General features: G+C 29.0%; 2 protein-coding genes across 2 annotated transcripts; one reads left to right on the forward strand and one right to left on the reverse strand.

Annotated features, from left to right (window-relative positions):
* Positions 1 to 8160: 8160 nt before the first annotated feature.
* Positions 8161 to 8816, forward strand: LOC141532398 (notch-regulated ankyrin repeat-containing protein B-like). The gene is made up of 2 exons (XM_074250728.1): positions 8161 to 8607; positions 8802 to 8816. Exons 1-2 carry the CDS (start codon positions 8161 to 8163, stop codon positions 8814 to 8816), a joined length of 462 nt encoding a protein of 153 aa, XP_074106829.1.
* A 2727-nt stretch (positions 8817 to 11543) lies between these two features.
* Positions 11544 to 24365, reverse strand: LOC141532274 (uncharacterized). The gene is made up of 11 exons (XM_074250550.1): positions 23869 to 24365; positions 20529 to 20603; positions 19315 to 19815; positions 18418 to 18672; positions 14493 to 14702; positions 13911 to 14244; positions 13752 to 13799; positions 13457 to 13651; positions 12762 to 13083; positions 12370 to 12639; positions 11544 to 12136 (listed from the first exon to the last, which is right to left on the reverse strand). Exons 5-11 carry the CDS (start codon positions 14594 to 14596, stop codon positions 11748 to 11750), a joined length of 1662 nt encoding a protein of 553 aa, XP_074106651.1. The 5' UTR covers positions 14597 to 14702; positions 18418 to 18672; positions 19315 to 19815; positions 20529 to 20603; positions 23869 to 24365; the 3' UTR covers positions 11544 to 11747.
* Between the last annotated feature and the right edge of the window lie 607 nt (positions 24366 to 24972).

Genomic DNA, 24972 nt, shown 5'->3' on the forward strand with positions numbered 1-24972 from the left:
TTTACAATGAATTTAATTTTGACTTTGATAAGTAAATTCATTATTTGACACAATTATGAATTTATTTTTTAGTCAATTCGACTTTGTAATTACTTATGAGATAGTTTGCAGAAAAATCATTTTTTAAAATCATTTTCTATATGTGTATATAATTTAAGTTAAGTATCAATGTTTTTTAAATTGATTGTGAATTAACACTTGTGAATTTCAAAATAAATAAAATTTTAATTGAGTCAATCTTTATGGGGAAATAATGAGTAGTTAAAAAAATTTCTGAAAAACAATTATTTTGAAATTCGAATAAACTTAATACAAAATCATATCACTATTTTTATATATTATAAACAATTTATAATCGATTTATATCAAATATGCTCTTGGATGGTTAATATATTTTAAGCTTAATGTTTAATAATATTGAATTTATTGAATACTTACATGCTTACTTCTGTATTTACTCCGAAAAATAAAGTAAGTATACAAATTTATTTAAGTTGAAATTCTTTTTTTATTATACGAAAATTAATTTTAGAATTAAACATCAATTATAAATTTAATAACAACTCAACATAAAATTATTCTAGCTTAACATAATTTTAACATGTGTCAAGTGTTGCTGTACATTATAATTATATGATAAAAAACTTAAAATCACCGTTTTTAGCTGAAATTTAAATGCAATTTACACAAAATCGCATCAGTTTATAAATTATAACAAAATTACGAATAAATTAATATTAAATTTCCTTGTAAATAATTGATGTATTTTTAATTAATTATTTAATACCAATAATTTGATGATTAAGTTAAATTACTCGCGTATTTACTCTTGTATTCACTTCTGTAAATAAAGTAAGTACATCTATTTATTTAAAGTTACAGTTTATTTACTATCAGCTTTTATATCAAAAACTTCATTTTAGAGTATAATAATAATTCAAAATTAAATATAAATTTAATCTAAATTCGGAGAAAATCATTTGAAACTTAAAGTAATCTCAATCTGTAATCAAGTATTGGTTAATATGTATTAATTACGACATACAAAATCTGTATTATAATTCTTCGCTCATGTAAAAGCTTCAGTTTATTTATCATCACTTATGAGAATACAAAAATTTATTATAGAATTTAATAATTCTAGATTGAAAATAAATTTAATCTAATTTTGTAAAAAATCATTCTAAACCTAAAGTAATATGAACATGTTGTTATGTATTAATGTCTATTAAGTTATGCCTATTTAGCAGTGAGTTTTTTTTTTGTATTTATTATGAACGGAGCAACACAACGATCTGATAATGCTCTGAAATTCATCAATTTCAAGTTGATGACCACTGAGATGACCACTGAGAACATGTGCATTAACGTAGCCTGAAATCATTAGAGAAGGAAAATTACTTCTACGATAAAATTAATTATTCTATATTAATATTAATCAAGTTGAAATAAAATTAGTAACTATTAATAGAAATTTTTGACAATTAATTAAACACAGATCAATAATGTGTGTAGTAATTTCCAAAAATCAGTAATGTAATCACTCAAAATGGCGTTTGATATCTTTTGGGGAATCAACTTTCTGCCTTCTTTCTCTTTTTGGGGAACCATCTCAGCTAGGTTTTCCTCTCCGATGATCAATCTCATTAATTCGCGTGCCATTTGCCCTGCTTTTTTCTGATAGTTTTTTTTGTTAATAATCTCAATTTATATCGGTCAACCATAATCTCTGATCCCTTGATTAACTCCCTCTACTCCACAAAACAGTTTTTAGTACAAGTTTATTAATAAGTTAAAAATTAGACAGACGGCTGCAAAATTTTATATATTTTTTATTACCTCATCCTTGTTATCAGTAACTTTTTCTTGTTTATTTGTACTTGAAGCTACTTGCATCGATGATTGAACACTGGCTTTCCGAAGTTTTAAAAATTGCTTGAATAGTTTTAAATCTGTAAGTCGAAAACAAACACCAATTATTAATTCTGTGATTTATGAATTATAATAGATAACAAAATAGAAATAAAAAAAATTTAATTTTACTCTCTGCAGAGAATTGATCATTGTCAACTTCATCAATTTTTGATGTTTCAGAGGAGTCTGTAAGAATAAATCACAATTAATTACTTAAATAATTCGAAAAAAATAGATAATATTAATTATCTAAATTAGATGAAAAACTACGGTATAAAAACTCTTGGAGATATTTATGAATTTATAATTATTCTTAGGTTAAATCAATTATTGTTAGGTAAGAATCACAAACCCTTGCTCTTCGATTGATTTTTAGATTTAAGTCAGTTACAGCCTTTAAGCTTGAGCTCTCTTGACCTTTAAAAGGATCGGAAGAATGAGCCGAGAAGCTTTGCTGTCGATTTTTCTGCTTTTTACCTCTATCATCTTCTTCGAGGTAATTTTTCTTGGTCAATTCTGTGTTTAATTCCTTTTGTCCGTCAATAATGATAATCTCTTCAAAATTATCCACCAGAGATTTTTTCATACTTCTCACTGGATTAAAAACAGAGTCACTACCCTCTTCAAAATCATCACAAGTAAGGAATGAATTTCCAGCTTTTGATTTGACTTTGAATGTAACATCATTGATATTGGCTGTTTTTGAACGAGTTCCATGAGCTGAAAATAAGATAAAATCACACTATGAATTTATTATTTTGTTTTACACGATTAAAATAAAAAAATTTCACTTACCATCTTTGATAAGATTTTTCTTTACAACAGGTTCACTTTCTTCATCGCTTGATGTAAATACGAGATCGCTAGTTCTTTGTTTGAGCATTGAAGAAGACATTTTCCCATAATAAAATCCAACAGGAGATGTCGATCGGGGATTCCTTTTGTTACGCATTGGTGAATTTTCGACGCTGCCTGCTTTGGTTCCTTTGTTTGTTTCTTCGTTTCTTGTTCTTACTTTGCTTACAGCTCTTTCATAGTTATTGACATTAATTAATTCTCGAGATTCTTCATCATCTGAAAAAAATTATAATTAATTTTTTATTTTATTCTGCATGGTAAAAATTTCTAAATAAATATACCATTTTGCTTCAAATTAGTTTGGTCGTATCTTTTGAAGCTTATCACTTTCTTCTTTGTCTCAGGTTCATTGTCTTCATCTTCAGAATTAATTGAAATAAGCATACGGTTGCTAGCTCTTGGATTGATGGTAGACGAAGATACTTTCTTGGAATAATTTTTGGTTCTTTCTTCTTCAAGTTCACTGTCATCACTCGAAATTATTTTCCTAGTTACTCTCCTCAATTTCGAAGATGGTGATGATGGTTCATCTGGATCTTCATCAAAAATAGACTTGGTCTGCATAATATCTTCATAATTTACCTTTTGGCCAACAGCTCAAGATGTTTTGATTTTTTCTCCTTTCTTACAATTTTTCTTTCTTTTATTTAGCAAAATCTTTCCATTTTGATTAACATCGACCATTTACAAATATTCTTTATCATCTAAAAAAACAATTTTTGATATTTTAATAAGAAAAAAAAAGATAAAATAGATAAAATAATAAAATAGATTTACCGTCTTGGAGTAAAATTTTTATCGCTTCATTTTTATCATTTTTTTTTTGGCTGTAAGTTTTCCCGTTCTGATCACTCGTTTAATAGAGCTCGTTTTAATTACAGAGTGGGAGTTTAAGTCATCCCAAAATACAAGAGAAAATATTTTGTCTGACATTTTTCATGACATCTCGATATTTGAAGTTTGCAGATTAAAAGTTATAAAAATATGACTAATTTATGAAAATAAATGACATTAGCATAATATAAACAAGCTAAATTTCAATTAAGCGATTTATTGGAGGAAAAAATATAAATTATTTTACAAAAAGAAGATTTGAAATTGTTCAACTTTTCAGGAACTAAATATAATAAAATAAAATAATAATCAATTATTTAGAAAAATGTTCAATGGTAAACCCTATGAAAAACTTTCAAGATCGACGCAGTATCGAATTCGCAAAATATTATTCAAGTCTGATGACGAATTCGAAGATTGTTCCAACAGGGGATCCAATGTTTCTCGAGAAACAGGTGATGATTTTATTTGACACTAATAAATAAATATATCGCGAGTTTCTGATTCGAAAACGATGATAGATTAGATGTAAGATTTCTCGTAGGCTTATAATAAGATTAATTTATATTTAAGTGTGAAATTTCGGTGTAAAATGTTCTGATGGATAGAAGTACAGTCTCTTGTACAGTCACAAAAAAACTTTTTCATCATCAGAAATCTCCCAACGAAGGAAATTTTACATCGAAATTTCACACTTACACGGTGGGGTAAAAGTCGCCGGTCCAACTTTACACCAAAATTTTTCACAGTTATCTTTCATAATTTTTTAAAATCTCTTAAAATTCTTCAAAATTCTTTATAATTACTCAAAACTTTTTAAAATATGATTCGTTACAATCTTTTAAAATTCTTTAAGATCCTTTAAAATTTCTCAAAGATTTTTAAAATACGATTTGAAACATTGAATAAAAAATTAATACGTTTTGAAGCAGGAAATCTTAATTTGAAAATATTTTTTTTCAATGCTTGAGTTATTGAATTATTAATCAATTCAATTTTATTTATTTTCTAATTTGTAAATGCTCTTTTATTTATAAAAAATCACATATTTCAGACGGTAGTGATACAAGTAGTGTCTGTCCTGGATTCGACTATCTTAAGAGTACAGATGATGATAGTGATTGCTGTGAAACTATCAATGGTTGTTGTGATGATTACAACAATGATGAACAAGATGATAACTTCATGGATTGTTCCGATTACACTGATGAAACTGAATCTATTAGTCCGGATAATAATGGAGAAACGGAATCTATTGGTCCGGATAATAACGAAGATACTGAATCCGTTAGTTCAGATAAAAATAATTTCGAGGGATGAAATGAAAGCCAATCGAATGCTAGTGGTTCTGATAGCAACGAATCTGATTTTTCAACCGATGATTCTAATTTTTTTAATGAGAATCTGAATTCTCCTCTTTATCCAAAGTCTCCCTTAACTTTAGGCGAGAGCGTCTTATGCATTTTGTCATATATAATTCGCCATAAAATAACAAAAGCTGTATTAGCTGATTTACTATGGCTCTTAAAGTTACATTGTGCACAGCCTAATTGTTGCATAAAATCAGTCTATTATTTTCAACAATTTTTTAAAAATATTCAGACCCCAATTACTCGTCATTTTTTCTGCTCGGCATGCTTTTCTAAACTAAATGATCAAAATAGTCTATGTCCCAACTGTAATAAAAAAGAGGAAGCAAGTTGTTTTATTAGAATTCCTTTAGTGACACAGTTATTGAATCTTTTTAAGCGACCTGGTTTCTACAATTCTTTACAAGGCCGATTTAACAGGCAAAAAATTAATGAAAAAAATCTAGAAGATATCTGGGACGGGAGTGTTTACCAGTCGCTTTTTAAAAATAATGGATTTTTATCGATCCCTTCGAATATCTCGTTTACCTGGAATACAGACAGTATATCTCTCTTTAAGTCTTCAAAATTTAGCTTATGGCCATTTTATTTAACAATAAATGAACTTCCATTCAAAGATCGAACCAAAAAAGAAAATTTACTGTTGGCAGAAATTTGATTTGGAGTAAAGCCACAGCCAAATTTATTTTTAAAAAGTGTCTGGAACGATTTAAAAAAAATCTTTCAAGGTATTTGGTGTAAAGTAACTGATATAAATTCTCGAGTAAAAGTTCGAGGCATGATTATTTGTGGGAATTGTGATTTACCAGCAAAATCTGCTTTTTTAAATATGAAAGGACATATGTCAGTATTTGGTTGTTGTCATTGTAAAATTCAGAGTAAGTATTTCAATAAAAGACGTATTTATCCATTTAAAAAAAAGTTGGTCGTTAGAACAACCAAGCAATTTATTGCTGACAATAAAAAAGCAGTTAAAACTAAAAAAGCCGTAAGTGGAATCAAAGGTCCTTCAGTTTTAACTATAATCGTTCATGATGTTTTTAAGACGACTGTTGTTGATTCCATGCACTGCGTGTATTTAGGTGTTGTTAAAAAAGTATTTAGTTTACTTTTTGACAGTTGTTACAGTGAAAATGTCTTTTCTCTCCACAAACATTTAAGATGGGTCGATGAAAAGATTCGATCTATTTCCCCTCCTGCATTTGTATCTCGATTAACGCGATCAGTTTATGATTACAAATACTGGAAAGCATCCGAGTGGAAACAATGGCTGCTATATTATTCGATTCCTATTTTGAGTTCAATAATATCAGATGAATATTTAGAGCACCACAAACTCTTAGTGACTGCTATCAGCTACTTAAGCTCCACATCTATCAGCCAAAAAATGATATTGGTCGCATTTACTTCAATCAAAATGTATACTTCGCAATTTAATGACTTATATGGTTTAACTCACATGACTTGCAATTTGCACTGTTTATATTATCTTCCGGATGCTGTTAGAAAATTTGGTCCTTTACCTGGAACTTCTTGTTTTGCATATGAAAATTTAAATGGGTCATTTGGACGTTTGGTGTAAGGTACTCGGTATGCACAACTCCAAATTTGTTCATCACTGTCACTTTTTACTAATTTTATAGAATTAAAGTCAGAAGCAAGGCAAGAAAATAATAATGTAAAAGAATTTTGTAAAAAGTTAGAATTGTTTCATTTAAGAAAACGAAAGCTTGTGTATTTCTCAGATCAGTGTTCTATATTAGGTAAAATAACGCCTTACAATATTACCGATTCACTCCAAATTATTTTTTAAAACAGTGACATCAACCTGCCAGCTTTTAATAACATCTATAAATTTGCACGATTGTTTAAAAATAAGTTAGTTTACGATTCTGAATTGTACAAACGTAAAAGAAAAACAAATTCATCGATTGTTGTGTACAACCATAACAATCGAAATTATATTGGTGTTATCAGCGAATTTATCAAAGTTTGTTCCTGTCAAAATATTCCATGTGATGTTAATTGCATAACTAGTAATTTTTTTGCAATTATTACTAAGTACCAGTCGATAGAGTCTATTATTCCTGATGGTTTAATTGATATGGTTGATCTCTGTGTAAAATCTGATCAGCTTCAACTAGTTATTAACATAAACAATTTGATAACTGTTTGTTTTTCTATTGATAATGATAATGACAGAGAGAATAATACTTTTTTTGTTATGAGACCGATTAATTTGACAGAAATAGATTAAAAGTACACTAGAATTAATATTAAACGATATAATTATACAGATTACAATTATATCAATTTTGTATAACATAATTATAATGTACAGCAACACTTGACACATGTTAAAATTATGTTAAGCTAGAATAATTTTATGTTGAATTGTTATTAAATTTATAATTGATGTTAAATTCTAAAATTAATTTTCGTATAATAAAAAAAGAATTTCAACTTAAATAAATTTGTATACTTACTTTATTTTTTGGAGTAAATACAGAAGTAAGCATGTAAGTATTCAATAAATTCAATATTATTCAACATTAAGCTTAAAATATATAAACCATCCAAGAGCATATTTGATATAAATCGATTATAAATTGTTAATAATATATAAAAATAGTGATATGATTTTGTATTAAGTTTATTCGAATTTCAAAATAATTGTTTTTCAGAAATTATTTTAACTACTCATTATTTCCCCATAAAGATTGACTCAATTGAAATTTTATTTATTTTGAAATTCACAAGTGTTAATTCACAATCAATTTGAAAAACATTGATACTTAACTTAAATTATATACACATATAGAAAATGATTTTAAAAAATGATTTTTCTGCAAACTATCTCATAAGTAATTACAAAGTCGAATTGACTAAAAAATAAATTCATAATTGTGTCAAATAATGAATTTACTTATCAAAGTCAAAATTAAATTCATTATAAATTCTAATTTTTTTGCACTAGAATAGTCTAGAACTCGTCTAGAAGTATCGTACTTCGGAAGAGTAGGGATATCACCATTTTGATTTTTCATCGTAGAGTGGGGAGACAAGGGGTCTTGTCGGGTCTCATTCATTTGTGTGGTCACTTGTCTGACGATACTCGAGAAGTGTGCCCACAAGTTTTTGTGATTGTTAATTTTTAGTGCATTTTCACGCTAAGCCCACAATAATGGTCGCATATAATTGCAATTCAGAAGATCTTTTCTGTTTAATAAAGTCCGGAAAGTTACCGATTCTTCATTATGCCATCGAAGCTTCTGATGAGAAATTCATCGACGTTTTGCTGGAAAACAAGGTGGACCTGGACCTCAACATACCATCTCTGGGAACAGCACTTCATTTGGCTGTTGTCAAGCAAGACTTGGACCTGGTGAAGAAGTTGGTTAACTCCGGAGCTGATGTCAACGCTGTGAGAAAGGACATCATGTCAAGTTATTACAAGTGGTCAACTTTGCATTTAGCAATTTTTTCGGGGAACGCTCGCATCGTGGAATTTTTATTAAAAAATAATGCCACCATCGAGCAAGGAAGTGAGGAAATTTATTCTTCATTGCGATTGGCCATAAGGGCCAACAACATCGAAATCCTCCAGCTCCTAGAGACTTTCGGAGCGGAGGTAAGTGTTATTAAGGATGGGAGATATACGACGGAATTTAATCTGGCCGTAGAAGAAGACAATCTCCAAGTTATCAAGTTTTTTTTAAAAAAGTGTACGGATATTAACGGCCTCGTCGATTTTCTCGGAAAAAATTTACTTCATAAAGCTGTCAAAAATTATAGTGATAAAGTTTTAAAATATCTTTTAAATAGTTGCATGGATTTTAATTTAGTCGATAAAGAAAATTGTACCCCATTAAATTTAGCGATAAAGTTAATCGAAGAAAATCCATATTTAAGTGGTCATTATCGTAAAATAGTTAACTTAATTGAAAACCATGTAATTAAGATGCGTGCTGCAAATTTTTATGTGAGTGAAGCTATTTTAAAATTAATTAGTGTTAAGGATTTAGTTGCACTCCATGAACCGTCTATTAAGGAAGTTCATTTATTGAAAGAGACTAAAATTGCTGACACTAATTTAAGTTATTTTAATATTTTAAATAAAAGTATTCATAAGTTAGCTATAGGTTTAAAATATTTTAAGAATTCTTTCAGCGAAAAAGAATTAATAATAAAATTTCCTATCTATGGTGAAATGATTTTCGAACGTTTAATGAAAGGAATGGAACGCCGAACTTTGTTGAGTGATTCGCAGGAAGAAATGTATGAAATTTTTGGTAGTTCTTTACCGTGTCTTATTATTAGAGAAATTTTACATTTTTTGAGTAATGACGACCTCAAATTGTTAATAAAATAACTATGATATGTAATCTATAATATTTAACTGTGTGATATTTGCTATTTGTAAAATTTTAATTTCAAGTCTTGTAAAATAAAATAAAATTTTTTCATTTTCTTAAATCTAAATACTTTTATTTTAATACTAATATCTAACGAAGTCATAACCAATATCCTTTTACCTTATCCTATAAAATACCTTTCATAGATTTATTTCAAATTTTTTTTTTATGCCAAGGCTATAATAGCCGAATGGCAAATACAAAATTACATATTTAATAATATACAGTACAAATAACGATAAACAATATATACTTAATAACTAATTTTAATATTGATTGATTTATTTTTAATTTATTATTTATAAATTTAGATTTTGATTTAACTGAGAAGATAATTTAAAATAACGTCCTAGCTCACTTACAAAATTCAAATAACAATTTGTTGTTATGTTCTACTTTGTTGTTAACATTTAATATTTTTTGGTTGATCTATCTATCTATCTATATAAATAAAAATAAAATGCCGCATGTATATCCACGCATCACTTGAGAACGGTTGGACCGATTGAGCTAAATTTTTTTTGTTGTTTTCAGAATTTTTTGGAGAAGGTTTGTATGTAAAAAAATTTTTAAAAAATCCTCCCTCAAAGGGGATTGCGGGGGCGTTAACAATGGATAATTCCCGTTTGTGAACTATAGCTCCTATAGCTCCCAAATTTAGTAGAAATTTCCAAAGTCAAAAAAAACCTTTTTGCTTTGATTGACGATAACTCCGCGGCAAATTATCGTACAGGCTTTTTGATTACGTCAAATTAAAGGGTATTAAATTTACTAAAAGAGCTTTTAAACGAAACAATCGAAAAAATTTTTTTGAAGCCCGTAGACCTTTTTTAAGACGAAAAAAAATTTCGAAAAATTTTTTTTCAGTAGTTTTCTTAGGATTTCTCCAGACCTGACGATGACAAAAAATTTTCATGGTCATATCTAAAAACTAGACACTTGGAGCTACAATTTGCTTTTTTTTTTTTCTGTGCGATCATTTTCCTCGGAGTTACAGCTCGCTGAAAATCACCAAAAAATTTGGAATTTTTTTTATATCCCTTAATTTTTGTTACTAGTGTATAACAAGATTGTAAACTCTCTAGTGGAAATTCAGATTCTGTTTTAACAGTACTTTTTTCAACTTAAATTCTAGATAGTCCAGTCGAAATAAAGATTTTACTTCGTAAAAATCGCTAAGAAGAAATTTCTTTCACAGAATTATCTAAAATATGCTAAAACTACGAGATCCGAAAAAATTCAACAAAAAAGTTAATTGCGAGTATATTTTTTTGTAACAAAACGGTCAAAATTGCAGTTTTAAGTAAATATATAATCAACTGCAATAGACAGATGAGTACATCTTTTGTAGTAGTATATAGTTAAGACTAATCGATAAAACAAGTCAATCAGTAGACTCCTACGTGCTATAAATCTTTAATTATTCAAAAGTTAATTAATTTTCTCCGCAAGAAAAGTTTTCGTTGATCCGCCATATTGCTTGACGTCAAAAGCTGGGAGCCAGAAACGTCCTCTTTTGGAATATGGAACGAAAAACAATATAAGTAAAATTGAGAAAGGAAGGCGAGGAAATTTACCGTAAAATAGCTATTAGAGTGAATTGAATGTAGAATTTAATATCTTTCGAGACGATCATCCATTAATGACATTAAATGTCGGAAAATTACATCACGATTGAAATTTCAATCAAATGACATATTGTTCGAAAAAATTTTTAAATTATGCGTATTACTGATCGAAAATCTAATGACAAAATTGATTGCTGATGACTGTTGATAATGTAAATTTCACGTCAGTTGAATTGGTAAAACAGAAATCTTTAAATGAAACAGAGAGTGCGTAGTTTTTGGCTCTAATAATTGAAGTGTTGAAAAATTTATTTATACAAAATATTACAATAATAACTTATTATTGCAAGTAAAATAATGTTATAAAAATTATATTATATTAATCATCACTAATAAAAAATTATTATTCAATGAAATTATTTGTTATTAAAAATCAATGAAGTACACAGTAGATATTGTTTTTCTTTTTTATTTAATATTACAAACCGTTTGTTATGAAATTATAATAATTATCATTCAATAAAATTATTTTTTATTAAAAATTGAATAAAGTACAGATAATTGTTTCTCTTTTTTTTTTTAGCATTATAAGTCACTTTTAATGAAAACATTTTATGAAGCTTTTTTTTTTTTTATTTTATACTCAACTTTTTTTTCAATAGATATTAATTTTTATTTATTTATTATTAAATTTGACAAAATTTAATTTATGATTTTTTTTTATTAAATTTAAAAAACTGTTAATGATAAAAACGGTTAATCTTAATAACAGACTTGATTACATTTTCTTACGGAAAGTAGCCTTTTTCAAATCTCACTTCGTGGTCGCAGGCAGGACATCTTGAAGCACCGCTTGCAATGATTTCTTCGCAACAGTGCTGACAAAAACGAATGTGTAAGCACGGTACACACACAATTGATATTTCCCTTACATTACACTGCTCGCAAATCATCAAAACGCTGCCGTCAAAATTTTGCCGAAATAGACCTTGTTCAAATCGGACAGGCAGATTACAAAAAGGACACTGAATGTTCCTATCTCTTGCTGCATTTCTTATGTTCTCGGAACATTCTCCACACATTTGAGTGTGTAGACAGGGAAGACAAACAATCTCAACCGGATTCAAGCTACAAATAGCGCACATCATTCCAAGAACCTCTTCGTTCACAATTAGATCTATAAAAAAATGAAAAGAAACGGAAATAAAATATCAGCAATTAATGAAGATGAAGTCAATGTTGATCAACTAACACTAATTAAGGAGAGTCTAGTGGCAATGATAATATAGTATAGAAAATTAATTGAGGAGATCTTAGCGAAGTTGATAATAAATCAATATACTTTTATTATCAACTTTACTAAGATCTCCTCAATTAATTTAACTCTTATGAATAATAGTTTATTATTACCATTTTCGATGATGATTAATTGCTGTGCAAGCATTAATTCATCATTGAAAATTAATCCGTTGCAGTAATCCTCTTGCAGATGCATGGTTCTTTCTAAAAAATCATCAGCAGAAAGTTCACCTCGATTCAGCAGTGTCCACAATCGGCGTAATAACGTTTTTTTTACACATGAATTGTTAGCTCGAGGAAATCGATTAATTGTTGCTGTTGGATTCTGCCGGAGCTTATTTAAATCCGCTTTCATGGTATTCATGTATAAAATATATTTTTCTGGAACAAAAAAAAAAATTAAAAATATCTTTCGAATTCTTTGAGCTCGAAAATTGCAGAGATAGCCTACTAGATCAATGTTTTTTTTTTTTTTCGTTTTTTTTTTTTTTTTTTTAACTTACTCATGAAATCCCAAATGGTAGGATTAACTCCTACACGGTTTTGTAGATCTTGTTTTGCCAAAATCCCTGCATTAGTAAACGCATCTGGAGAGTTAAAGAAATTTATCAACTTAGTTCCATTAATACACCTATTTTCGATGTAATTAATAAAAGCTTGCAGCGCCAGACGGTTTGAAGGGCTCAAAGCGTCGACCGACTGATTAAACCCATCGGCTACCATATCTTCAGGAAGTAGAGTAAGCGCCATGATTTTCATAAAAAATTCTTTTTGATTAATGTCGTGGAAATCGACACCATGATCAATTGCTTGCTGATAAATCATCTAAAAAAAAAATCGATATTGAAGTAAAACTTTTTTCATTTAATTTAAGGATGTTCATGCGTAAAAAAATGATATTTTAGAATGTTGACAAATTCAATTATGTGATAATTGTCCACCAAAAATTTAAAACTCTATGTCGATAATTTCAAAAAGTTATGAACAATTTACAAATAAAAATTTAAGATAGAATGAACATGAGAGAACAGTGTTTTTTTTTTTTGTATTGAAAATTATATTAATTATATTATGAAAGTTTTATTATCTACTAGTCAATGCTATAAAAAAGAATAGTTAAATGTATTATTTGATTCATACAGTTTACTTAATTGTATTAAAACAGTAGTATATCAACAAATAGTTAAAATCTACTTACACAAGCAAAACTGTCATATGTACTAATAACTTCAGCTTGTGGAAAAGCTCTTCGTAAACAATTTTTGAAGCATAAATCCGTATTAATACGTTTAATATTTCCAACACCTAAAAATGATTGACGCAGTTGATTCAATACTTCAACAACCACGTCTGCATTCATGTCTTTCCAAAAAATGGTAATCACCGGAAAAGCCTGTAAAATATCAATTTTGCAATGAATAAATTTATTAATTATTAAGAAATGTATCACATCAAATAAAAAACAGAAATATATATAAAGAAAGTATAACTACCGTCGTCCTATGGTGGGAAATGAAAAGAAAAGGAAAGTTGATAGATTTCTGTAATAGAAGGTGAGATAAGAAAGAAAGATTTTAATGAAGATCATTTGAAACCGATAGAATTTAAAAGCTTTAAAACCAATATAAGAACTGAAAATATAAATTACTTACATTATTACCGTATTTGGCAACAATACTGCTTATTAAACGCGTATTATTCACTTGTGGGAGGACATTTGTAGTTGTTGTAATGAAGAAAGTATCAAACGCAAACTCTGCAATCAACTCCGGATCTCCGATAATTAGAGAGTCATCCTGCAGGGCTGAAAAGTCGAGCGAGTAACCGTGGTAGTACTCGCGTAATCGATGATAATGTGGATTATTGAGAGTGTTAATTAAATCAACGTAACTCTCCACATTATCTGGAATAAATCTGTGACGAGAATTGGCCATCAGCCTGTGTACGATTTGAAACGGTTCACTAGCCACAACTAAATCCGGAAAACTAAAACATAATTAATAGAATAATCAATCAATTTATCAATATGATGTTATAGGTGCCATAAGGGCCTATGTTGTCAGAAAGCCATAAAGGTATATAAAAAAATATTTTTCTAAGCATAAAAAAATTCAAATAAAAAAAAAAATTTATTTTAAGTACCGTCATGGCTCTAGGTCTCTACGGCATCTGATATTTATACATGTTTGACGAGATATAAAATTAAACAAAATATAAATAAAAATTCAGCTTACTTAGTAGCCACCTCATTGTAAATTGTGAGCAAAGGTAAAAAAGACTGACGGGCTGATGCCGTTAGCTCGACTTTAAATCTCTGTCTAAGTCGATTTTGCTGCATAATTCTCTGATGAGAGTGGTCTTTAGTAAGAATAATGGGGTCATTCCCTTGTTTTACTTCTCGAGCTGGACATCGAGCCTTCAAGCGTAAGAGGCAATGTAAATAACTATAAAAAATTAAAAAAATAATTAATTGTTGATGGTTATTAAGTATTATGTTCGGGAAAAAAAATTATATGAAAAATGACAATTGTCACATCATAATCCTGGAACCATAGACTTTCATAATTTTTATTTCAAAGTTTACTACTTACGTACAAATTTTTAATTTTTCATCGTAAAAATGCATTTAAAAGTAATGAAAATTAAGTTAGCTGACATTTAAACATTTTTAGAATTCTTTTTTATTGAAAAGATGATAAAAAAAAAAATTTTCACTTGTAAAACACTTTAAAAACTGTAAGTGCAATTTTTAAAAAATGTTTTTTGTTCTAATTATTAAAAAAAAAAATGAAAAAATTAAAATCGTCGGCTAACTTTATTACACTAGTCACAAAAATTAAGGGATATAAAAAAAATTCCAAATTTTTTGGTGATTTTCAGCGAGCTGTAACTCCGAGGAAAATGATCGCACAGAAAAAAAAAAAAAAGCAAATTGTAGCTCCAAGTGTCTAGTTTTTAGATATGATCATGAAAATTTTTTGTCATCGTCAGGTCTGGAGAAATCCTAAGAAAACTACTGAAAAAAAATTTTTCGAAATTTTTTTTCGTCTTAAAAAGGTCTACGGGCTTCAAAAAATTTTTCGATTGTTTCGTTTAAAAGCTCTTTTAGTAAATTTAATACCCTTTAATTTGACGTAATCAAAAAGCCTGTACGATAATTTGCCGCGGAGTTATCGTCAATCAAAGCAAAAAGTTTTTTTGAATTTGGAAATCAATAACTCTGGAAATAATGACCGTATAGGAAATCGAAGGAGGGTTTTGAAAACTACACAATATTCTCTATAAGAAAACGTAAACCGCTTTTGAAGAAAAAATTTTTTTGAATTGAAAACTCGGACTGAAAAAAGACAAAAATTCGCATAATTAAGGATATTTGGATAACTTGGTATAACTTTGGATAAAATGGATGAACGAAGGATATCGTTGGTAATTTTTTAACTTCAAAGTATCCCCTAAAATCCCTAAGAAATTCAAAGCGCTGCGATTTTTTGTTCATAGTGCCCAGAAGCTTCAAATTCTGTGTTTTCGCCAAAATCACCATTATGAGCAATTTTGTGATTTTTATTCATTTTTCCATTGAAAAAAATTTTTTTTTTCAAAATTCTTTATTTTTTCGATGAAAGAGATTGATTTTTCAAGAAATTTGAAAAAAAAATTTCAATTTTTTCGAAATTTTCTCAATTTTTTTCGACTGTTGTTTTACCGCCGGCAACAACGTAACAACGCTTGAGTCAACTGATGAAGATTGTGCAGTTGCGGATAGTCTCGCCGCAATCGACGCCCAAGCATGTCCCAAACATGCTCAATTGGGTTCAAATCAGGACTCATCGCTGGATGATTAAGCGTTGTTACGTTGTTGGCGCGGAGAAAAGTTCGCGTACGAACTGCAGTGTGAGGACGAGCATTATCCTGCATCAAAATGAACCGTCTTGCCCCCATGCGTGTGCGCATAGGCAGGACGTGTGGCTCCAGAATTTCGTCGACGTACCTATCGGCAGTCAACGTCCCACGAACGATGACCAACGGGGTTCTGGTATTGAAGGACACGCCTGCCCACACCATGACTGATCCACCATTGAAAGCTGTAACTGGTCTCGTAAAACCATCCCGATCTCGTTCTCCACGACGGCGCCAAACGAGAGATCGTCTATCGCTGCCATGAAGACAAAATCGAGATTCGTCAGTCCATAATACACTGGTCCACTGTCTACGACCCCAATGGTGATGATCATGAGCATAGGCCAATCGGGCTCGGCGATGTCGTGGAGTGAGCATAGGCACGCGATTTGCGCGTCTAGCGCGTAGTCCTTGCTCTCGAAAGCGATTTCGAACCGTCGATGCCGATATGTGTTGTTGAGGAGGACGTTGTCGACGATTGCGAAATTGATGAGCGATCGTGTGGGCATGCGCAGTAGGGTTTCGACGAGCTTCTCGAATGATAGCTCGATCATCACGCTCGGTAGTGATTCGTAGTCTACCTTGACCCGGACGACGATCGTAACTTTGAGTCGCGTTAAATCGGGCATAGGCCCGACTGATAACGGACTGGCTCACTCCCATAGAAGCTGCTACTTCCACCTGACTGTAGCCCTCTTGAAGGAGGATAACAATGCGAGCCACATCTGTGGCAGCTAAATGTCGACGAGGCATATCAAAAGGTGCTTATCAAAGAAAAGCTTACATAAAATTCACGTAAGGAATTTAGGCTAAAAAGAAAACGTAAAATTCAAGTTTTGTGTGAGGAAAAGCCGAACTCCGCGGGGGGTATATCAATTTGTTTTTATTGAATTTTTAAAATGAGATTTAAAACTAAGGCAGTTGTAGCGGACAGAAAAAATTGAGTTAATTTTTTTTGACAATAGTGAAGCATTCTGAAGACGATAAAAAAAAAAATTAAAAAAAAAAATTTTTGATAAAAAAATTTCGAAAAAATTTTCGAAAAAAATTGAAAATTTTTTTTTTTTTTTTTCAAATTTCTTGAAAAATCAATCTCTTTGATCGAAAAAATAAAGAATTTTGAAAAAAAAAATTTTTTCAATGGAAAAATGAATAAAAATCACAAAATTGCTCATAATGGTGATTTTTGCGAAAACACAGAATTTGAAGCTTCTGGGCACTATGAACAAAAAATCGCAGCGCTTTGAATTTCTTAGGGATTTTAGGGGACACTTTGAAGTTAAAAAATTACCAACGATATCCTTCGTTCATCCATTTTATCCAAAGTTATACCAAGTTATCCAAATATCCTTAATTATGCGAATTTTTGTCTTTTTTTCAGTCCGAGTTTTCAATTCAAAAAAAATTTTTTCTTCAAAAGCGGTTTACGTTTTCTTATAGAGAATATTGTGTAGTTTTCAAAACCCTCCTTCGATTTCCTATACGGTCATTATTTCCAGAGTTATTGATTTCCAAATTCAAAAAAACTTTTTGCTTTGATTGACGATAACTCCGCGGCAAATTATCGTACAGGCTTTTTGATTACGTCAAATTAAAGGGTATTAAATTTACTAAAAGAGCTTTTAAACGAAACAATCGAAAAAATTTTTTTGAAGCCCGTAGACCTTTTTAAGACGAAAAAAATTTCGAAAAATTTTTTTCAGTAGTTTTCTTAGGATTTCTCCAGACCTGACGATGACAAAAATTTTCATGATCATATCTAAAAACTAGACATTTGGAGCTACAATTTGCTTTTTTTTTTTTTTCTGTGCGATCATTTTCCTCGGAGTTACAGCTCGCTGAAAATCACCAAAAAATTTGGAATTTTTTTTATATCCCTTAATTTTTGTGACTAGTGTATAATTTAAAAGTACTAAAATTAGCAGGCGTGGAACAATTTTTAAAATTATTTTATAAATTTAATCACAACCGAAAAAAAATTTTTTTTTTTTAATTGTAAAACACAATGAAAATGAAGTAAGCCGACATTTCAAAATTTTAGAAATTTTTTATTCAAAAAATTTCAATTAAACAATTAAAAAAAAAATTGTCACATGTAAAAAACTTGAAAAACTATAAGTGCAATTTTTTAGAAATATCTTTTTAGTTGTAATTTAATTAATAAAAAAAATCAAAAATTTTTAGACGTCTGCTAACTTTAGTGTCATAAAACACATTGTAATTATCTGACAAATATTAATTAAATAAATTTTTAATTTTTACCTTCGTCCATGCAAAATCCTTTCAACAAAATAAGAATGACCATTCTCATGGATTACCTCCCATACGAAGTCACCGATGCTCGAAAAAAACCGATGATTGGCCAAGACTAGGCTACTTATGCTAGGCCGAGCATCGGTACTCTATCATCGCCCTATGGCTGGTACACCATTGGCCACCGATCGATGCTCTTACTAACGACATACGATCATCAGTCTATCCTTGGCCGATGATATGATGAATTTACTTCTTGCAGAACTTATAGAAAATTAATGCAAAAAATGTATGTAAATTACAAAAATTTTATTTTTATTAACAAATATATTGACTGAATTACTTTTCAAGTTAAGAACTCATACCCATACACAGTAAAAAATTTTGCGTCATTGCGTCAAAAAATTTTGTGTTAAAAATTTTTATGTTCAATATTTAACACTTTTTTGTGTTGATTTAACATAATAATTGTTAAATTTAAACATAAAAGTGTTAAATATTTAACACAAAAATTTTTTACATTAAATTTTTTGACGCAATGACGTAAATTTTTTACTGTGTATGGAGTATCGTTCGAGGCTAGGCTATTAATGCTTGGACAAGGATCAGCGCCTTATGATCAGCCTATGGATGGCTCATCATCGACCGCTCTACTAAGCTCATAGCAACGACAAATGGTCATCAGACGTTGCTTGGCCGATATGATAAATTTTCTGCTATGCATCTCCTCTAAATATCACATCAGCTGTTTCTTAAATTTTATTTACTGGCGTTATTGAATATATATGGGAGATAACAAACATTTTCAAACGAATAAGTTAGGTGATAAATTTACCGTTTTTATTAGAGAAAATTTTTCAATTAGTTATTCATTAATTACTCATAAAAATTGAGAAAATAAAGTACCTATAAAGCGAATTATTGGTATGCATTGGAATAAAATACTTGTTGATCATTTAAATAACTAAACTAAATTCTTTCTGTTAACTACGGCATGCAGCGCAGTTGGTAATGTTCGAGACTTCCACGCAGACGGACCAGGTTCGATTCCCATCGCATTTTAATCTTAAAATTTTTTTCAAGGAACATCGATAAGCTCGCCGCTTCTGTGCAACCTGGGGACGAAATTAAAAATCTACATAACAATACGATTGGAAAAAATCAATAATTTCGCGATACTTCAGCCTGATTTAAAAATTATTTTTCCGTTTGAATATGCTCAGCCGATGATCAGCCGATGCTCGGTTACTATGCTCGGCCTATGCTTAGTCGCCAGTCTTGGGACGATGTTAACATTCGATACCCAGCCAGCCTTGGCCCAATGAAAAATCCGATTCTCGGCCGATTATCAAGGATCGGATGCCTATCATCGTCCAATGATCGACCGATCCTTATTCTTTGTATGGGCTGGGCCATTTTTTTTAGGTATGAAAATTAAAACAATATGTTTTTGAATATAACTTTAATTATTTATTTTTCTTGTCAAGCTTTTTGAAATTTTATGCACAAATAAAATAAAATTAGTCTTTATTATAATCAATTATAACTATGATGCTTAGTGAACGCGGTTAGCAAGAATGTAGCGAACGAAACAAATGCCGGTAGGTTTTTGTTTCTCTGTTAAGCTTCACTTAGACGCTAATTAGCGACACACGTGTGGATTAAGAGTGTTTGTTGTAAAAATACACACTTTATTATATTATATATATATATATATATATATATATATATAATTTTCTTAACCAAAAATTTAGATGTCATTTTCATGAATAAAGTTTAGGATTGATTTACATATTTATGCATGTAGAAAAAATTAAAGATAGTAGACGATATTGATTTTAAGGGTTTCGTAAATAATTTTAAATATATTCAATTAATTAAATTTATCACTGTGTTGTTACAGTTAATTATCAAAAAAAAAAAAAAAAATATGTTTCAATTTGGTAGAAATAAAAATAAAACGACGCCAATTTTTTATAATGGATATTGTTATTCACAAGTAGGTGTTTCAGATAATAATATGTAAGTAAAATTTATTTTCTTATATTTTATAATAATTACATATCGATTGTAGTTTTTTAAAATAAATATTTTAATAATTTAATTATTTTAATAGATACCTTGAATGCCATGAAAAGAGTCGACAGAGATGTTCAGCTCGAGGAGTGAAGAATCGTGAATCCCCAGTTGTTTCTCTGACAAAAGATCATAATCATGGTCAAAATTATGATACTGAACTGATTTACAACTTTAAATATCAACTTTATCATTCAGTAACCTCCTCTACACGTGATTTACGCCTTATTTACAACGAAATTAGTATTAGGTATAATTTTTTTTATCACAGATAATAAAAAAATTTTCAATTGTTCAGATAATTTTCAGGTTTCAAAAGCATTAATAATAATGATACTGAAATTAGCTAACATATGTTAGTTGTTTAAATTTTCGGAGCAAATTAATTACGAAAAAAGAATATTTAAAAAAATTCGTACTTTTACTTTTTTTTTTAATTTACACATGTGGAATTTTTGAAATGAATTGTTTTTCATAATAATTTAATTGACATAAAAGTGTAAGGAATTGTTGTGCTTGTCAATTTCAGTTTCATAAATAATACTGGTCAGCAGACACCTGAGAGCTTACACAATTTTTTTATAATAAATAAACTATGATGAAAAACAATATTTCATTAAATTTATAATAGATAAGGTAAAAGCTCCAATTATTGACACTATAAGAGACAAAATTATGATTTCATTTTTTTTAAGCAATATCAAGTATCAATATCGTTGAATTTTGTTTGTGGTAATGTCCTAAGTAATGTTTTTGCTAATCAATTTCTTTTTTTAAAATGACAATCACAGATATTTACTAATTAATTTAAAATAATTAAACTAAATAATTAAATTAAGTAATCAATTTTATCAAAGTTTATTAATAATAATTTCCATAAATTATTAATTACTTTTAAAAATATAAAAATTGATTTAAAAATAATTTATTTAATCAGAATAGTTCAAACTCTTACAGTAAATTTTTTAGGAAAAAGTAAAAAAAAGGCATCGTAGCGCTGTCGAATGGCTGTCAATATGAGATTGACACTTAAAAATTATCAACTAGTTATTGACACCCATTATTTAAATATCAGAAAGCATACAATTAATTTTGATTATTAAATTTTATAAATTTTTCATATATTCCCGGGAAAAAATGATCAGACCTGATCAGACATGGTCAGGTCTGAAAACCCATTACTATTTTTAATTAATTATTTTGCTTAATTTTATGGTTGTAGTACTTGATAGAGTCATACGCAATTCTCTATAATAAAATAAAATAAAAAAAAAAATAATTACATATTATTGTAAGGATGTAACACCAGCGGTCAACCATCCAACTACCAACCATGCTCAATGCTGTTTAACTCTGGTGTTATCCGTTTGCCTTGAATTTCCCGCCTTCTGTGCTGCTATATTAGATGTAACAATTCTATGAAGTACATAGAGTATCGAATAAGTTTATGATAAATATAATGTTAAAATTGGTTTTATAATATATTTTGATAGTCCTAATTTATTTATGTAACCGAATCTCATTATAATATCACATTTATTTAAATAATATAATAAGTAATGATTTTCATATTAGGCAGGAGCAGAGCAGACCATAACATCCCATAGAAAATGTAATAAATTTTTTATTTCAAAATTATTTAAATAAACGTAATGTTAAAAATAATTTTGCACTTTTTGTGATGACCAAAAATTTTTTGTCAAAGAAAAAATTTTTATCATATCTCTGACTATAGTCAGAGAGGAACAGTCATAAACAGGCATGGTCAGACATGAATAGACATGAACAGGTATGAACAGGCCTGAGCGTATTTAACACTTCAGACATGATCAGGCATGGAGAGGTCTGATCAGGCATGGACAGGCCTGAACGTATTTAACACTTTAGACATGAACAGACATGAGCAGGCATGGATAGGTCTGGTCAGGCATGGACAGGCCTGATCAGGCCTGAGCGTATTTAGTACTCCAGATATGAGCAGGCATGAACAGAACTGATCAGGCATGATCATGTATAACTTCAGGCCTGGTCATACATGAACAGGCATGATCAGGTCTAATTTCAGGCCTGATCATACATGAACAGGCATGGTCAGGTCTGATCATTTTTTCCCGGGTTGTTATTTAAAAAAAAAAGAAAGATCATAATAAGATGAAGAAATTAATTTAAACTTGGTATTTAAAAAAATGGTTTTTTAATCAAAGTTGTTAAGAAAATAAACGTTCGTAAACTGGTTTGATGAACTGGTGCTAACGTTATTTTTTTTTTTAATAATTAATATTTAATATTTTGAACTGACAGTAATTTTTTTCAATTTTTTAATTAATTAGAATTTAATAAAAATTTATACGATAGTTATTCTTATTACAGATGATTAAATATATTTAAAAATAATTTAAGGTGTCAATATTTAGACTCCTGTCAATAATTGGGGCTTTTACCTTACGTATAATTTTTTTTTAATTTCTATACGTGGACATTTTTTATAAAATTTTTTTCAGAATTCAATCGTTATTAAAATCTAAAAAAATTGTCAGATATCTAATACTAATAATTTTATTTTTACAGACATTCACGAGCATCTGCATTAGTCCCATACATTAGCATTACGAGAACAATGCAAGGATGGCGCAGAAGCTATTGTCCTCCAGTACCGACCACAATGGAAGAATACGTTCGGCTGTTAAACTCACCGCGATGGAGATCTTGTTTTATTTCTAATTCAAGCAATATAAGTGCTGTTAATATAAATGGAACCGATGGATCAGTAGCTACAATATTTATAGATGCGACTTTGCTGCAAAATTTTATTAGAGTAAATCTTTATGTCGATGCAACATATAAAGTGTGCCCAAGAAAGCCGTACAAAAAAAAAAAAAGGGTGCGTGTACTTATGTACACGTGTAAGAAGTTATACTTCTTTGGCATAATAATTTTAATAGTTTTTTAATACTTTTAACATTTAAAAAAAAATAGTTTTTGATTGTATGCAAATAATTAATTACAATAAAATAATCCAAGACTGGAAAAGGAGTTATTATAGTCAATAAAGTTCAGTTTACATTTGAAAAATTAATTAAATAAATATTTATTATTATTCGAATGTTGTTTTTAAATTATGTTTATTATTATTAATTATTAATTATTTTATTATATTATTCACTCAATTTAATAATAAATATTAGAAATTAATATTTAAATTTGATGTTCAATTTTAATTTTTTATCACAAATTTTTCACTTAATGTTTTATTAAATTTATTTCTTTTTTTTTTTAAATATTAAATAATTAATAATAAATATTTAACGTTAATAATTTAATAATATTTAGTAAGAATTATATTAAATAATAATTTTGTCATTTATATTACTAAATAATACATACAGATAGAGTTAATCTAAATTGTATTGGAGCACTTAGGAAGGTTGATGAGCACAGTTTTTTCACAAATATTTTCTAATATTAATTAGTATTGATTTAAATATTTAATTCAAATCACTTCTGATTATAACACGTGTTTTAAATGTAGAAACTCAAAGCATGTGGATAAATAATATAAATATAAATACACAGTGAACACAAGCGGCGTGCGTGCCAACATGCGCCACTAATAGAGGTTCTATTTCTGTTTTGTTGGTAGCATTTTTTCCTCAACTTAATGAGCGATTTAGTGGGCAACTTCATTTCTGTTAATTTTGTGTCACGGTGTGCGCGCGCATCGTAAAATTTCACTCTCATCAATTTTTCATAACGCGCCTAAAGAAGTATAACTTCAAAAATTTATCAGTTTTTTACCATAATGGCGTCTTTTGATGATGCAGTAAGTATTTTTTTCCTAAATTTTGTTGATTTTTTTTAATACTGACAATTTTTAGGTTCTTCCAGTGGCTTGGAGTTTCATGTTCCGTAAAAGTAAACCCTGTTACTATTCAGTAGTGAATCATTTTAAGCAAGTAGCACCACACCTACAAGTTTTATCTGTCACTACTGATTTTGAAGTCGGTTTAAGGAGTGTATTTCGAAGACGGTATCCAAACGCCATTTTGAAGGGTTGCTATATTCATTTTGTACAGGTGAGCACGTTAGGTAGATTGACCTAACGTGCATAACGTGCACCTAACGTGACCTAACGTATCAATGCATTAATTTAATTTAATTTACTTTACAAAATACTAAAATTAATTATTATTGTAATAATTTTGCAATTAATATTATATTGTATAACAGACTAGCCTAGCTACTAGAAAATACTAATTAGGGATATATAATATTATGTATTAAACTTACCATCGATATTTATAATTTTGTCCACTATAGTAGTTCTATATATTATCTACTAAATATTTACACTCTAAAAACAATAAAAATGAAGCTTAAATAACTACTTTAAATATTGCTTCATAAAAAAGGTGAACTTATCCTAGTTGAAAGAAAATCTATTCATTTTTTTTGTAATAAAGTAAATTAAAAGTTTTTTTTTTCATATAT

Source organism: Cotesia typhae, unplaced genomic scaffold, assembly GCF_013202065.1.
Source record: "Cotesia typhae breed Kobodo isofemale line unplaced genomic scaffold, CoteBio_Ctyphae contig_59, whole genome shotgun sequence".
Lineage (NCBI taxonomy): Eukaryota > Metazoa > Arthropoda > Insecta > Hymenoptera > Braconidae > Cotesia > Cotesia typhae.

Coding starts and splice junctions, on each gene's coding strand:
- LOC141532274 (XM_074250550.1), bottom strand. CDS start 14,596: ATGCAGCAAAATCGACTTAGACAGAGATTTAAAGTCGAGCTAACGGCA. Junction 13,084..13,456: donor CATATGACAGTTTTGCTTGT/GTAAGTAGATTT, acceptor TTTTTTTTTTAG/ATGATTTATCAGCAAGCAAT. Junction 12,640..12,761: donor TACCATTTGGGATTTCATGA/GTAAGTTAAAAA, acceptor TTTTTGTTCCAG/AAAAATATATTTTATACATG.
- LOC141532398 (XM_074250728.1), top strand. CDS start 8,161: ATGGTCGCATATAATTGCAATTCAGAAGATCTTTTCTGTTTAATAAAG.